Source organism: Ascaphus truei, chromosome 17 (genome assembly GCF_040206685.1).
Source record: "Ascaphus truei isolate aAscTru1 chromosome 17, aAscTru1.hap1, whole genome shotgun sequence".
NCBI classification, from domain to species: Eukaryota; Metazoa; Chordata; class Amphibia; order Anura; family Ascaphidae; genus Ascaphus; species Ascaphus truei.
Window position 1 is genome coordinate 36,934,167 of NC_134499.1, and position 15,385 is coordinate 36,949,551.

Sequence of the window (15,385 nt, forward strand, 5' to 3'; positions counted from 1 at the left end):
CAATCAGAGTGCAGCATTTCAATATTATCCTCCTGTTTACCCTCTAATATAATTTAAAGACAGACTTTCCAGAGTAAAGCTCTCTTCTTCATGTCAAGCAGCATTTCTCTTGAAAGCTCGTCTTTAAAATATATTCTGTTAGTTCCAATAAAAAAATGGTTTCGCCTACTATCACAATATTGGCACATGCATGTTGCACATGTATATTCTCTTGTTGTTTACACTTGTATAGGTTTTCTTGGAATGCGCTCATGAATGTTGCGGCAAACATAATGTCCAGCCAGTGACGGCATTTCTAGAGAAGATGATACAGACCTATGAAATGATGATCGTGAGACACGGGTGAGGTTACACCAAGTTTCTTACCCTAATAGATTTTTTTACATTCCATTTAGGATAAAGGAGGGGATTTTTGCAAGTGTGCCCTACCCTTTTCGCTGTCTTTTTTTTTGGCCTTATCTGTTTCTTGATCCTATGGCTACCCTTAAGCATGAACGCTTGTATATTGCTCACAGCTGATGAGATTGTCAATGAACCGTAAACTTTAAAAAAATAGCGTGCATCTATGTATACTACAATAAGCAAAGAAGCCCCACTGTACATCCAATATCTCAAATTACAGCTGAACCCCGTTATAACGCGGTACTCGGGGTCCACATAATGAGAACACGTTATAACTGGGATCGGTTTACAATTTTTTATTTTTGGGGGGGGCAAACTTTAATAACAAATCACAAGGCTCTGTCAGGCAGCCAGCATTCTGGGAGATGTAGACTTTGGGTGTCAAAAGTCATAGGGGAAAGGCCAGGCAACAAGAGCCCTATTTAAACAAAACACACACATACTCGCCCGAAGCTGATGAAGCAGGGAGAGAGCTGCAGATGCAGGTAAATCCTCGCGGAACCCCTGATCGCGGCGGCCATTTTGTTTTAAAAATATTTTTTTTTTAATGGGAGCCACGCTGAGACCGCGTTATAAGCGGATCTGTATTGTAGCGGATCGCACTATAACGGGGTTGAGCTGTATTTAGTATGTTACTATGTTTTTTCTATAATTTTCCTTCTCATAAGTGTGGGTCACTTAGCTGAATGCTTTGGCCAAAAAATTACAAGCCGGCACCCATGTCAAGGCGACACTACCAGCAGGTCCTACACCAGCAACTTTATTCTATGTCTTGCAGGCTTGAACCGTTTATTGTAGTACACCTGAGGTCATTTTCCCAGCAGCACTCCGGTTGACACAAATAAATACATAATATTATGGGTCTGGGTTTTGAGCTTGCTAAGAATGTGTGCAGCAGCAGATTTCCCATTAGGCCCAATAGACCCAGTCCTAAGGTAGCAGAATTTTGGGGGCGGCAGAATGCGGAGGCGGCATGCCGGCTTGCCTCCAGAAGCGAATGCGCGAGCGGCGCTGGCCGCTTCCGCGTGTGTGTGAGCGGAGCTGGCTGCCTCTGCGCATGGGCGAGCCGAGCTGCCCGCTTCTGCGCATGCGCATTTGGCAAGCACGTGATGTCACGTTGCCTTCGGAACAGCGGCATCAGGTAAGTGCCTAAGGGCGCCATTTTTTTTCCATCCGCTACTGACTGTGTGTGTGTGTGTTTGTGTCTGTATGAATGTAACAAAAAATTGGTCGATCAACTACTTTTGACCTAATTCACATATCACAGTTACTAGCTCAGCCCGATGTGGAATGGAGCCTCTATATGCCTCTTGTAGATTTTGCTTTACTTTACGCCAGTGCTTTAAGATATTTTGCACCAGTTGTGATTACTGTAGTGCCATTGACTTGTGTAAACCAGACCTGGAATGGTCACACGGTGTAATAGAAGCAACTAGCAAAGCAGAATCCCTGTTATCTGCCTAGTTCAGGGAAGGTGAGGATATATATCTGCAATGGGAGTTTTGAGAAACAGGATATTCAGTTATATGTTTAATTAATATCTGGCGTGAATGTTGGGATTTTTAAAAGGCAGTAATTTTTGGTATGTTGTGATCGTACAGTTCCTTTATATAGCTGCGTATTCTTTTTGTTGCATAGGTTTATGTTGGTGGGAGAGCCGTTTTCTGGCAAAACAAAGGTCCTCCATGTCCTGGCCGATACACTTTCTCTCATGCATGAACGAGGGTGTGAGGAAGACAAAGTTATCTTTAGGACGGTGAATCCTAAATCCATCACCATGGGACAGCTTTTTGGACAATTTGATGCGGTATCACATGAGGTATTAATGTTTGTTTCATCAAATCCAATCATATTATATTTATGAATCGAAACCAACCAGTGTTCCAACAACAGGCATGGATGAAAACATTCCCATCATTTTGATTGTATGACATAATGATATTTTGTAACATCATCTAAGTTCAATGTTTTATCCAAGGCAATGGCTCAACATGGAGGCTAAGTAACTTCTACCTGTGTTTCTTATTGCAGTGGACTGATGGTATCGTTGCGAACACTTTTCGTGAGTTTGCATTATCTGAGACGGCTGAACATAAATGGGTCATGTTTGATGGACCTATTGATACATTATGGATAGAAAGCATGAATACAGTGCTAGATGACAACAAAAAGGTGAAGTACTCATCATTATAAATAGTGTCATGGGTAAAATGAGATAAAATCCAGATATTAGTGAGCCATCTTTCGTTAGACGTCATGCCATTTATTTAATGATTTGTTCTATGTTTTTCTTCTTACATAATTGTGCCACTTTTAACTTCTTGACCCCTTGATATGTGGTCAAATGTGCCTCATTCTACACCCTGTACAGCGTATCTGGTAAAGTACATGCAAAGTGTATGGCTACATCCATCAAGAGGGGTTCTCCCCATAGGCAACAGAAGTTTGTCTCATGGTCTATAGTTGTGCGCTTGGAAAATGGCACTGGGTTTGACTGCAGACACAACAAGGGCACAGTAGGTAAACACATGACAAAACCCCTACACTTGCAGCACACATTAAAACACCCTAAATATAGATCCAGGCCTAATACAGATTTGTACTTCACAATATTTGTTTAAATAACAATCCTCATAATAGAGACGGCAAAAATTAGTTTCTGACATCTTTGCCATGTCTTTCCAGCTTTGCTTGATGAGCGGAGAGATCATTCAGATGTCTCCTCAGATGAGCCTTATCTTTGAAACAATGGACCTTTCCCAAGCTTCCGTAAGTGTAATATTTCCCCGTAATAAACCGTGTGGGTATGTCATTGCTTCATATGGAAATCTGATGCGAAGTATCTTTACTCTTCAGCCTGCGACTGTAAGCCGATGTGGTATGATCTACCTGGAACCCTTACAGTTGGGCTGGATGCCTCTTGTAAAATCTTGGCTGAATACACTACCAGAAGCCCTGAAAGTAAAAGATAACCTGGCGCTTCTTGAAGAGCTATTTCAGTGGCTGATCGAACCTGCCTTAAGGTTTCTACGAAAACAGTGCAAGGTGCGAACGTATTTTGAACATTTTGAATGTTATAATTTTCCTCCGAATTGTATTTTTAGATATGGAAAGTACAGTAGATTCTACTCACTGTCAATGAGAAAGTAAAATCTGCCTCAGCTTTCATGATTCATCGTAATCTTGTATTAATCGGCGTATTGTGTAGGGATGGTGATAATATCTTATTCATGTTTGTCACTTAATATAAGCATTAAATGAATAATAAGCGTTTCAATTCTGATTTTCCCATGCTCCCCAAAGGATCTCTGCTCATAACATTTCACTTTGACAACAAGCTTTAGAAAAATCCACTGAGACTGCGTAATATTTTGAAATGACTAAGCAAGCCTTAATGCCAGAGGTTCTATATAAGTTTAAAGATACACTGAATTTCAAGTCTCATTGAGAATGGAGTGCAACAGATTTACAGATGTACTGTAGTAGGGAGCTATTGCCCCCGTTACCGCATAAAATAACGCGTAAGAACGCGGGTGACCATTTTTTTTCCAATGGAGACGCGTTATTTCTTGTATTAAATATCACAGTAGCGTTACCGCATCTCGTTGCATTATTTGATGCAATAACGTCTGTTTCATTTGCAATTGCTTCCTGCTTTAAATCTGCAGTTCAATCAATATTAAATCAGTTCTGTACTATGAGAAAATACTTGAAGCATTTAAAAAAAAAAAATTTAAGACATTTTTTGTAATGTAGGAAGCTATTTTGTTTCTATAGAAACCATTTTCAAAGTCCCAGCCCCTTCCCCTTCTGAAACTGTCTCTAGCTCTTGAGCCCCGCCCTCTCTCTAGCAGTGCACCAATTGTATCTAGTAACTGCCCAGTCACATGATGATATTGCTGGACTACATTGCCCACAATGCTGTGCAAGAAAAACTAGATTAAATAACCCTGAGCAAGCGATCGATCACAGGAGAACGGATCGATCTGCAGCTTAGCTAATCACTTGTCAGTGTGCAGATTGTATTGATGCACATATTGAATGGGAATTTTTTTATTTTATTATTATTTATTTTTTTATAAATTGAATGGGACAGAAATCGTAAGAGGAGTCAGTGGTTCAAACAACCTTTCTCCCGATCTGAATTTAAATGAGCAATTAAAGCATGCTACTTCCACTTTACAATGCTGCAATTGCTCTATTCCTGCTGCTTTCGCTACAGATCCTGTGATATAACATGGTCTATAATAACTGATAGTTTGATGACCTGACGCGGTAATAACACGGCCGGTAAAGCATGTAAACCTGGCTCAAATCCCACTTTCAGCTCTCCATGTGACCACGGGCAAGTCAATTTACAGTATGTCCCCAAAACGTACATTGCCACCTCTGTGGGACAGGGACTCCAAGTCCTGCATGATTCTGTGGGGCAGATTCATCAAGCACTGGTAAGGATTAGCACACGCGGTGCAACGGGAACTCCCATTGACTTGAATGGGAGTTCAAGTCGGATCATGTTCGCTAACATGGCCTGGAGCTTGATGACTCTGCCTCTTTCAGAGTTGGCCAGCTCCAGTCCTCAAGGGCCACCAACGGGTCAGGTTTTCAGGATATCCCTGCTTCAGCACAGGTGGCTCAATCAGTGGCTCAGTCAAAGACTGAACCACTGACTGAGCCACCTGTGCTGAAGCAGGGATATCCTGAAAACCTGACTTTGAGGAATGGAGTTAGCCCTCCTGCACTATGTACATCAACAGTGCTATGTAAGAAAAATAATCTTAAACTACTGCCCGCTGTCTGCGCTGGACGCCCGCCTGCCAGGCTGGCGGCGCGTGCAGCCGAATTCCCGGGCCTGCAGAGAGCTGCAGGGGGAAAGACAGGGGGGGCGTGATGGGGGCGCGGCCATGATGTTACCCGGCAGGTTTGCCCTCATTGGCTGAAACGCTGGAGGGGCGTGGCCTAGCGCTCCATCGCCAGTGTTAATCTCAATTTTCGGGTCTGCGAGAAAACGTCACCACGCAGCGCGGCGGCCACCCCTTGCAGTGGGCCTGGCCCCAATGAGAGGCGGCTCTTGCCCCCGCAGGCGCTGCAGCAGCCAGTGGGGACCAAGCCTAATAATCCTTATTATATATGTAATTGAGGATGTGACAGGGGAGCATTTTATACAACAGTGGATTGTAAATGTATTTTCTACGTACAGTTGCTAAATAGACAGTAGCAAGTTGCATACAGTGCTTTGATCGAACTTCCAGTGCTTCTGCTCTGCAGTGAACAGTAACCCTACACATTTGTACAAGCTCTGGGGGTGTTAGCAGCTACTAAAGAAATGTGTATACAAATAATGCCTGTTGTTGTTTCTTTTTGGTTAGGAATTGGTTCCCTCCAGCAATAGCAATGTAGTAATATCGCTCACGCGACTCTTTGAAATGCTTCTTTTTGATAACGTACAAGATGAGCCATCCAATAAAAACCTCCGCACATGGATAATGGTAAGCGGAGAAAATATCCACACACAGTCTGATCTTACAGCTCCCCTGTTAGTGTGAGATTATGCAGGGAAGCGTACTACATCAGTAAGTCAGGAGATCTCAACTCCAGTCCTCAACCCCCTCCCCCCAAAAAACAGGTCAGGTTTTCAGGATATCCCTGCTTCAGCACAGGTGGCTCAATCTTTGAATGAGCCACCTGTCCTGAAGCAGGGATATTCTGTAAACCTGACCTGTTGGGGGTGGGGGGGGGGGAGGGAGGGGTCTTGAGGACTGGAGTTGAGAACCTTTGGCTTAAGTAAATCAGATAAGAGCAAAACACTCACAGTGACCCACATACTCAAACAAAGAACAGAAACACATCAGCTACAGGGTGTTTTAACCCCTGGGGTGTCTCTGCTTCTGTAGACAATATCCATATCTAGTGATGGATACACAATGCACATTTATACATTGTATTTTTCACACGTTACAAATAAGAAGATAGAGCTTGCTACATTGTATAAGGATATGGAACGCGAGTTTCTAATAGTTCAATACTTGTTCCCATATTTACTAAGCAGTGCTATATGACCCCGGAAGACACCTTGTGGCCCTTTCATTTGAGTAGTGCCTTGATGTCCAAAGTCTGACACATCTTTTCTTTCCCAGGCCTGCTTTGCTTTTTCCATGGTGTGGTCCATTGGTGGCTGCTGTGACACCGACAGTCGAGCCAAGTTTGATGCTTTTCTAAAAGAACTTGTAGTAGGGAAATCTGGAAACCACACAATACCATCATCCGTAGGGAAATGGGAATGTCCGTTTGATGATAAAGGCTTGGTGTATGACTATATGTATGAGGTAACAAATGCAAGCTAAAATAGGTATCTAATCATGGCTTGCATGCCTACAGAAGCCAACAATTGTCTAGTCATTGTTCTGTTGTATCTAATCATTATTAAATGTTCTGATACGTTTGATTTTTTCTTGGGGCGTGATACATTCGAACAGACTGAAAAGAGAGTTCTTCATAGGTGTAGCAAAGCTTTCAAAACCTCACAGGTATCTCTGAATATACTATTACACCTAAGAAGAATTCTCTTGTTGCTGCTCCAGGTGGTATCACAACTTTTATAGCAAGTCTACACTACTCTAGGACTAAAGCAAATACTAGCACTTTACTCAACAGCTTTAAGACTAAATATTGATATGCAAGATTCTCACATATGTAGAGATTGGGGCTATTTTGCTATAAAAATAAATGGCAAGCACTGCATAATTAATAGCTGTGTGCCCCTATTGCTAATAGGAAGAAAGTCCTAGACAACAAATAATATGGTTGGAAACATTAGTTTTAGCATGGGTTTCCATTCAACATTTTCTGCAGTTTTGCCCTCACTTAATGTGGTCTATTGCCTCGAGTTTATGCACCACTTGGTATTTTGTGGGGTCAGAAGAAGGGTTCGGAATACTTACACTCTTTTTTTTAAACCACATTTTATTAAGCGGAATACGTTTTGAAAAGAATTGTCTTATTTGCTTCCAGCTGAAAGGCCGGGGACGATGGGTGCATTGGAATGAGTCCATTAAAAGCACCGCTGTTGGAGGGAAGAATACAAAAATTCAAGATATTATTGTTCCAACAATGGACACTGTCCGATACACCTTTCTCATGGATTTGTGTATTAAATACGCAAAGTGAGTGACTTGTTTACCTATGGAGAAACAGTTGAACATGATGTGATTTAATTTAAGCTTTATGACAATAGAAACGATATAAGCATTGCTGATTACCTACCTCTTAGTTGTTACAATGGGTATCTCATTAGTTTTCACTACAATTATTGTCTACAATGTGCTGTTAGTAAAAGCAGATTCATCTTTTGGGTGCCTGATTCATAGGGAGAAATAGAACACAGAACAAAAGATGACACTGCAAGGCCTCGTGGTAAAATGGATGGGTGCACTAGGGGGAGGAGTATAAATTAAGAGACACAATGTACGCTAGCCCCCAATTGTCTGCACACTAAACACCTATAAGTGATGGTATAGATCCATAAGTAATACACAGATAGGGGTGGAGCAAAGATGCCTCAATACAATACCTAAAAATGAGAACCCCCTAAGACTGAAATGTGTGTTATTCTAAAGATAAAAACTATTTTATTGTTTCTTAACAAGATAAAATAAAAGGGGTATAGTAAATAAAGAAAAAGCGTTCACAATGATGAGCAACAGCAAATGGCTGTTCCATCTGACCAGTGGGTTGCACTGACATCTGCAGAGGAAAACCTAAAAAACTGGTACAGGGTGATATAGAAAGTATCTAGTCCAAAACCAGTAACTGTTAGTGGATTGGCATAAAACAGTAGGAGGCTCAGTGAGAAATAATCATGGGTCAATAGTAGATCAAATGCCTCAAACTTTAGCTAACAGTGGCAGTAAGCTAATGAATAAATATTCATGTGGCAGAGATAGACATATAAGTGGCAACATGTGGAGATGTTCTCTGACTCAGAACTAGTAGCACATGCTCTAATTGTCAATGAGTCGCTACTAGTTTGTTTGTTAGTTGCAGAGAAACTAAGGCCAAGAATATACCCATTACATTGCTCTTTGGAGTCGCTACATACGTTTTGTTTTTCAGTAGGGAGAAACTACCAATACTTGGGTAGTGGTCTCATATTTATCTGCCAAAAGGTACTGCTAGTGCATCTTGAAACATCAAATTATTCATCTTGAAGTTACTCTTCCTGCAGGATGTCACATCTGGAACATCTTTGTCACTTTCTGTATTGTTTAATATGTTTGATAACAGTGTTTGTAGTTAGGCAACACTACTTCATGAGCAAAGGTATTGGTTTACTGAACAGATACATGATAAGATGGTCTTTTGATTATCTTTTTTTAGATTGTTCTAGGTTTGCATTCATGTATGTTCTTTATTTTGTATCTAACACGGAACCTTCCTTTATCTTAGGCCTTTGTTATTTGTGGGGCCGACTGGCACTGGAAAATCTGTTTATGTTAAGGACAAGTTAATGAACAACTTGGACAAAGATAAATTCTTTCCTTTCTTTGTTATTTTTTCTGCTCGGACCAGTGCAAATCAGATCCAGGTTAGTAATAACCTAATACAGTACTTTAATATTTGTTCATAATACTTAATTTGGCACCAAGATTTCATTTAAACCAGCCGTTGAGTTAATCGGGGATGAGGATTTGTAAATGAACATGTAGTGATACTGAGGACTGCCTTATACTACTGGCCCACAACTCAACAAAAACATGCAGTCTATACTCCACTGTAATGACCCCAGTCCCTCTATGTGTGGGAGCAGAATGGATTGGAACAATTCAAGCAAAGGGTCTACAAGAATAGCCAATTTCAGACCTTTGCAAGTGCTCTATCGTTTGTAAGGAGAAGTGTGGTGGAGGTGAGAGGGGAGAAGGTTGAAAGTATTTCCATGTAATAGAAAGGAGCTCTAATTACTGTATGCCTATTTCAGAACATTATTATGGCCAGACTGGATAAAAGGCGCAAAGGAATATACGGGCCTCCAATGGGAAAGAAATGTGTTATTTTTGTGGACGATATGAACATGCCTGCTTTAGAAAAATATGGCGCACAGCCACCTATTGAACTGTTGCGGCAACTTTTTGACCATGGAAATTGGTAATTATGCTGCGTAATTAACTTAAACCTGACATTATAATTTGCTATCGCAGTTTTATATTTTTAGTGGAATTATATTTTCAAATACATATTTATGATTATCTTCACCATCACTTGCTAAGAACAGGTAAAGCTGCCGCCCCCTTTTTTTCCAGGTATGATTTGAAGGACACCACAAAGATCTCCCTAGTGGACGTGCAGGTTATTGCAGCGATGGGTCCTCCTGGCGGGGGGAGGAATGCAGTCAGCCCTCGCTTCCTGCGTCACTTCAACATTTGTACCATCAATGCCTTTAGCGATGAGACCATGGTCCGCATCTTCACTGCTGTTGTTGCTTTCTACTTTAGAGCCAATGATTTTCCTCCCGACTTCTTCACAGTTGGGAATCAGATTGTTAATGGCACGATGGAGGTGAGAGGATGTTTTTCAGATCGATTGTTGCCACTGTGTCAACAGACTGCATTTTTTTGTTTTAAGTCTGTCCGGTGAAAGAAAACGTGTATATGATCTATACTTAGAACGTGTGTGTCTTGTGGGGGACCGTGACTTTTCAAATGTTATTCTGCACGTGGGAGTTTAGGCTCCTACAGTCTTAAGCTTTATAACCTCAGAAATACCCAACCAGCATCAAGAGTTTTAAACTAGAAATATCTCATACAAGACACAGGCTTGTATAGACAATCTTCATTATACTGTCTTTTTAAATAATATGCAAGGCCGAGTTTCCATTTGCACACGGCACAGCCAAATTCCCCACAATATTGCTTTGGAAAAGTTACGTTTTTATGTATTCTGTATTTTCGGAAAATTAACATGTTCATTGCATTGTACTATGTACTAAAATGTAGTCTCCATGGTGATCATTCCACCAGCCCATTCAATCCTACCCATAATGATTGTGTTGTGACGTGACCTCTTATTTGTGTATATCTCTCCACATTGTAGGTGTATAAGAAAGCCGTGGATAACCTATTACCCACACCAGCCAAGTCCCATTACACATTCAATCTGCGGGATTTCTCGCGTGTCATCCAAGGGTGCTTACTTGTCAAGAAAGAATCTATTGAAAATAAGCGTATAATGGTGCGGCTTTTTGTGCACGAAGCGCTTCGGGTGTTTTATGACCGCTTAGTCGATGACAAGGACAGATCCTGGCTGTTTAATCTAATCAAAGACATCGTGAAAGAACATTTCAAGGAAAGTTTTGAAGCCGTCTTTGAGCACTTAAAAACAGAAACTGGACCTGTGAGTATTAAAATGTTCTTTGAAAATGAAAGAAATGAATGAGCATTTTTCTATTCCGTGTGGGATATCTTCTAGTAAAGGGCAGATTTCAAATATCTCAGACCTTGCTTATGTGTCATGTAACCTGGTATATCATGTCCAGTAACCGGAATCTCATAATATACAACAGATCGCTATAGTGTGTGGGAAGGAAAGCTCGCTGTGCGCGTAAGTACATGTAGCAGTCACTTTTCCCGTTATGATTCATTTTCTAGAAGTTCTTGAACGAGTCAGCATGCTGCATTCCACCGTTTGTACATTAAACATAACTCACTGGTGCTGCGGTGGTAAATACGGCTATTCTTTTTTTACCATATGCCGTGGTAGAGACCTTATTGTAAAAAGTAGAATACTCCAACTGAATCAGAGTTGAATGCAGAGGGAAATCCCTGGAACTTTGTGACTTTGTACATCTCAAAACCTCTTAAGATTATATGTTGAAATGTGAGCGAGGCCATTGGAATAAGATATTTATTGTATATGTATTGAATGCTGGGATCTTGGTTAGTAGATGGAGCTGTGAGGCAAGATGCACTTCCATGAGTCTATTTCAGTTTGTCTTTACTATGCAATGATCTACACTTGTGTTCAGGTGATCCTTTATTGTTTTAAAGGCATATTAAAGTCCTTAGTCATTAACCTAACAAAAAGTGCAGTGTTACAGACAGCACTCCCAAAGCAAAGTTTAAAGTATATAATGTCTGGTCCCGAAACGTTGCCCCCCTTTGCTTCATCACGTCTACTCCGTCTTTTGCCGTTAGGCAGTTTATTGTCACCACCTTACCTTCCCATTTTTTCCCCCTTGTTTTTTTCCCTCCCCTCCCACCTCCCTCCCCTTCCATCACGCCATTTCGGCATTTGTTTGGACACATAGATTTCCCTTAGGAGAGTTGTTGCATCTTTCAAATTATATACTGTGTATTTCTATTTCAATACAATTTATATATTTTTGGCATATTCCAGTGTTCTTTCAATTTATTCACATTGAGTGCTGGGAACATCACCCTTTTTTGCTCTATAGTCATTAACCTGTCTCAGATGTATAATGTTACGTAGTTTAAATTCTGACATGTAGGATGTTATCCAAAACGTCAAGTAGTTCAGGCTTGGATTCTTTACTGTAGCTTTCTGAAGAAGATATCAGAAACCTGCTGTTTGGTGACTACATGACCCCAGATCTTGAAGGAGATGAAAGACTTTATGCAGAAGTACCAAGTGTGCAGCAGTTCAGTGATATTGTGGGGCAGTGTTTGGAGGAATATAACCAGACCCACAAAACCAGGATGAACCTTGTCATATTCAGGTACACACAGTGTGATCTGTACGGCTGAAAATAAACTCTTGTTATAGTTATAATAACTATGTATTTGTTATTCAAAAAAAAGGTTGGACATCTTTTTAGAAAGGAAAGGTATACAGGGATATACAACATAAGTAAACTTGGGGAGGATGTTGATCCAGGGACTAATCTGATTGCCAATTCTTGGAGTCAGGAAGGGATTTATTTTTCCCCTTAATGGGGTTTTTTGTTTGCCTTCCTCTGGATCAATAAGTAAGTATAGATATAGGATAAAGTATCGGTTGTCTAAATTTAGCATAGGTTGAACTTGATGGACGTACGTCTTTTTTCAACCTCATCTACTATGTAACTATGTAACTATGTGAATAATATATGCTGGATGCTACATTCTAGAACAGTGCACATTACGTTTCTGGATAACTCCTGGGACATATTCCTTTTGCATCAGTATGTTAATATGCTGAATTGGAATTGGATTTTGTAACACCTATTTCGGCTTCTCGCACGAATTACATATTCCTTTTTGCTGCTGCATTTCCAGGGAGAAGCAATGTGCATTGTTAACGTAGATACTTACTATAGAAGAATCAGAAATACTTTCACACCTCTCATGTATTTGTCTGTAACAGATATGTTTTAGAACATTTATCCCGCATTTGCCGCATCCTGAAGCAGCCTGGTGGCAACGCCTTGCTGGTTGGAGTTGGAGGAAGTGGCCGGCAATCACTGACCCGCTTGGCCACAGCCATGGCAAAAATGAATATTTTCACACCAGAGATTTCAAAAAGCTACGGAATGAATGAGTGGAGAGAGGACCTCAAGGTGCATTGTTTTACTTAAGTAGCTCCCTGTTTCTCTGATTCGTTTAATCAAGTAATCAAAAGTATAATAACCGCGATTGTGAATTTCTTTCTAGAGCCTGATGATGAATGCAGGAGTGAAGGGTCACAAAACAGTGTTCCTTATCTCAGACACGCAGATAAAACAGGAAGCTTTTCTGGAAGATGTGGACAGCCTGCTTAATACTGGAGAAGTTCCAAACCTTTTTGCCGTAGATGAAAAACAAGAAATCATGGAGGTAAACTGGGCCGTATACACGTAGAATAGTGGATTATTAACAGGGTGTTGTGCGTCTTTAGGGTGTCAGTGATTTGGAGATATATCTACTGTACCTATTATAATATTGTAGTCAAGAAATAAAGATTTTGATATTTTTATATACATGGATTTAAGTTGTAGAGGTATGTTTTGTGTATGCCATATATCTATAGCATTGCTTCCAATCCATAGATTACAATTCAATTATAGATTCAAAAGGTAAGAGCCTGTGAGTAGAGGGACATTAAAGAATGAACTATCTACGACTTTACCATTAAATACGAAACAAAGTATCTGCTTGCCATGCTGAATTAATGTTCAAGTATTCTATTCTTATATAGAATATTTGTCATATTATTTCTGCGCAAAACCGAATGTCTTAATTTATTCATGATTTAAGTATTTGTAGGGAAATGCGCACATCGGCCTTTTCCAAAAAAACACTAATAGGTCTATATATCTAATACCTATTAACAAATGCATGTTGTGATCCTGGAGAAGTTCTTAATATTCTCATTTCAAGTTCCTAACATTACAGCTTGTTCATTAAAGGTGGTCCTGATAACTCACTATGAGCAAACATGAAAGGACAGTTTAAAATGAGACTTGTGACATCTCAGAAGATCGTGCCCAACTACATTTCTAAGAAGCCCTCATCTTGGTCCGTTAAAGCGGCAAACCGAGCTAACCATTTTTATTTTTTAGCATAGGATTGAAGCAGGGGGTCACCAGGGCTGAACCCCATTAATTTCAGCTCCGGGGACCCCATGAGATACCTCTGTGGGACATGCCTGTAGCCGCTCCGCTCAGTTAGCAGAGATCCCGTAATGGCGGGCCAATAGGAAGCTGTGATGTCATCAGGCTCGCGTGACGCAGGAGCTTTATATTTTGCTGAGATACCGGCACCCCCTTTGGAGGTCTGTATCTCGGGAAGCAGGGGGTCCCCCGGAGCTGAAATGTATGGGGTTCAACTCCAGAGACCCCCCGCTTCAAGCCTATGTAAAAAAAAAAAATTTTTATTATAAAAAAAATGCATGAATTGATCTTTTAAAAAGTATTACAACATGCGACAAACCTACACTTCTTCAGAAGTATACGGCTGCAAGGTCTCTGCACTGCCAATACTGCCAGAAGAATGACTTGTAAAATAAGGTGCTGTTCTATATGTATGTTCAGCCAATACATTCCTAATTTCTGGATTCCTCACCTTGACTCTGTTTTCACTATTTAATATATAGGGAGTGCGCCCAGTAGCCCAGGCCGGAAATAAAAATATTGAGCTGAGTCCGCTGGCTTTGTTTGCCTTCTTCGTGAACCGCTGTAAAGAAAATCTTCACATCGTCGTTGCATTCAGCCCCATAGGAGACGCGTTCCGCAACCGCCTACGCCAGTTCCCATCACTTATTAACTGCTGCACCATCGACTGGTTCCAGGTGAATGTTTCAATGTTTCCAATGCTAACAACTGTGTGTGTAGAGAACAAGTGAGACGAGAGAAAATAAAGCCCACACTATAGGGGTATGTTTAGGGATATGGGCTACTATATAAGGATCTGCTCCTGAGGAAGCTGTGGTTGACACAGCGAAACGCGTAGAGCCATCTTCAAGACGTTTGCAGCTTGCACAAGCTGAAGGTGCCGAGTTTGCTGTTTTTCCTGCTGCCAGCCTCCGTGTGTTCCAGACCGGAAGACGTCACTCGAGTACCGGTTGTGACGTCACACGCCATTCACCGCGATCCGGCGAGGATCTTTTGGAGGTGTAACAGCAGTGGATCCATCTAGCAGCTACAACTGCCTCAAGAAAACGCTATGTGTACATTTTATATGTACTTATTGTACCCCTATTCAAGTGAGATCTCCTCTATACCTCCAGCCGTCTGGGTTCCTGCAACTGCGGTCCATCACATATCTGCTGTCCTGTTCAATGCTGATTATAACACTTACCTGTTGTAAGTAGGCAATTGATAGAGCCAAGATCTGCTCTGTATCTGACTCCTTTACCATTATACTGCACAATACTTTTTTGTATTTTCTATTTTTGGGGTGTTCCTGCTACCATCGCTCCCTTCCAAATATCTGCATCTACTATATAAGGGACACAGAATGTAAATTAATAAATACAGCACAAAGACTGTAAAAATGATATGATGGGAAAAATAGTG

At 40.9% G+C, this 15,385-nt stretch overlaps 1 protein-coding gene across 1 annotated transcript in view; it reads left to right on the forward strand.

Annotated features, from left to right (window-relative positions):
- DNAH12 (dynein axonemal heavy chain 12) overlaps nucleotides 1-15,385 on the forward strand; it is an 86,620-nt gene that overhangs the window by 37,397 nt on the left and 33,838 nt on the right. The window contains 16 exon segments of the mRNA XM_075574834.1: nucleotides 233-342; nucleotides 2,041-2,221; nucleotides 2,434-2,574; nucleotides 3,088-3,171; nucleotides 3,259-3,447; nucleotides 5,772-5,891; nucleotides 6,540-6,728; nucleotides 7,414-7,565; nucleotides 8,848-8,986; nucleotides 9,377-9,543; nucleotides 9,699-9,954; nucleotides 10,489-10,788; nucleotides 11,952-12,130; nucleotides 12,757-12,949; nucleotides 13,044-13,205; nucleotides 14,464-14,658. Coding sequence (XP_075430949.1) covers nucleotides 233-342; nucleotides 2,041-2,221; nucleotides 2,434-2,574; nucleotides 3,088-3,171; nucleotides 3,259-3,447; nucleotides 5,772-5,891; nucleotides 6,540-6,728; nucleotides 7,414-7,565; nucleotides 8,848-8,986; nucleotides 9,377-9,543; nucleotides 9,699-9,954; nucleotides 10,489-10,788; nucleotides 11,952-12,130; nucleotides 12,757-12,949; nucleotides 13,044-13,205; nucleotides 14,464-14,658 — 2,757 coding nt within the window.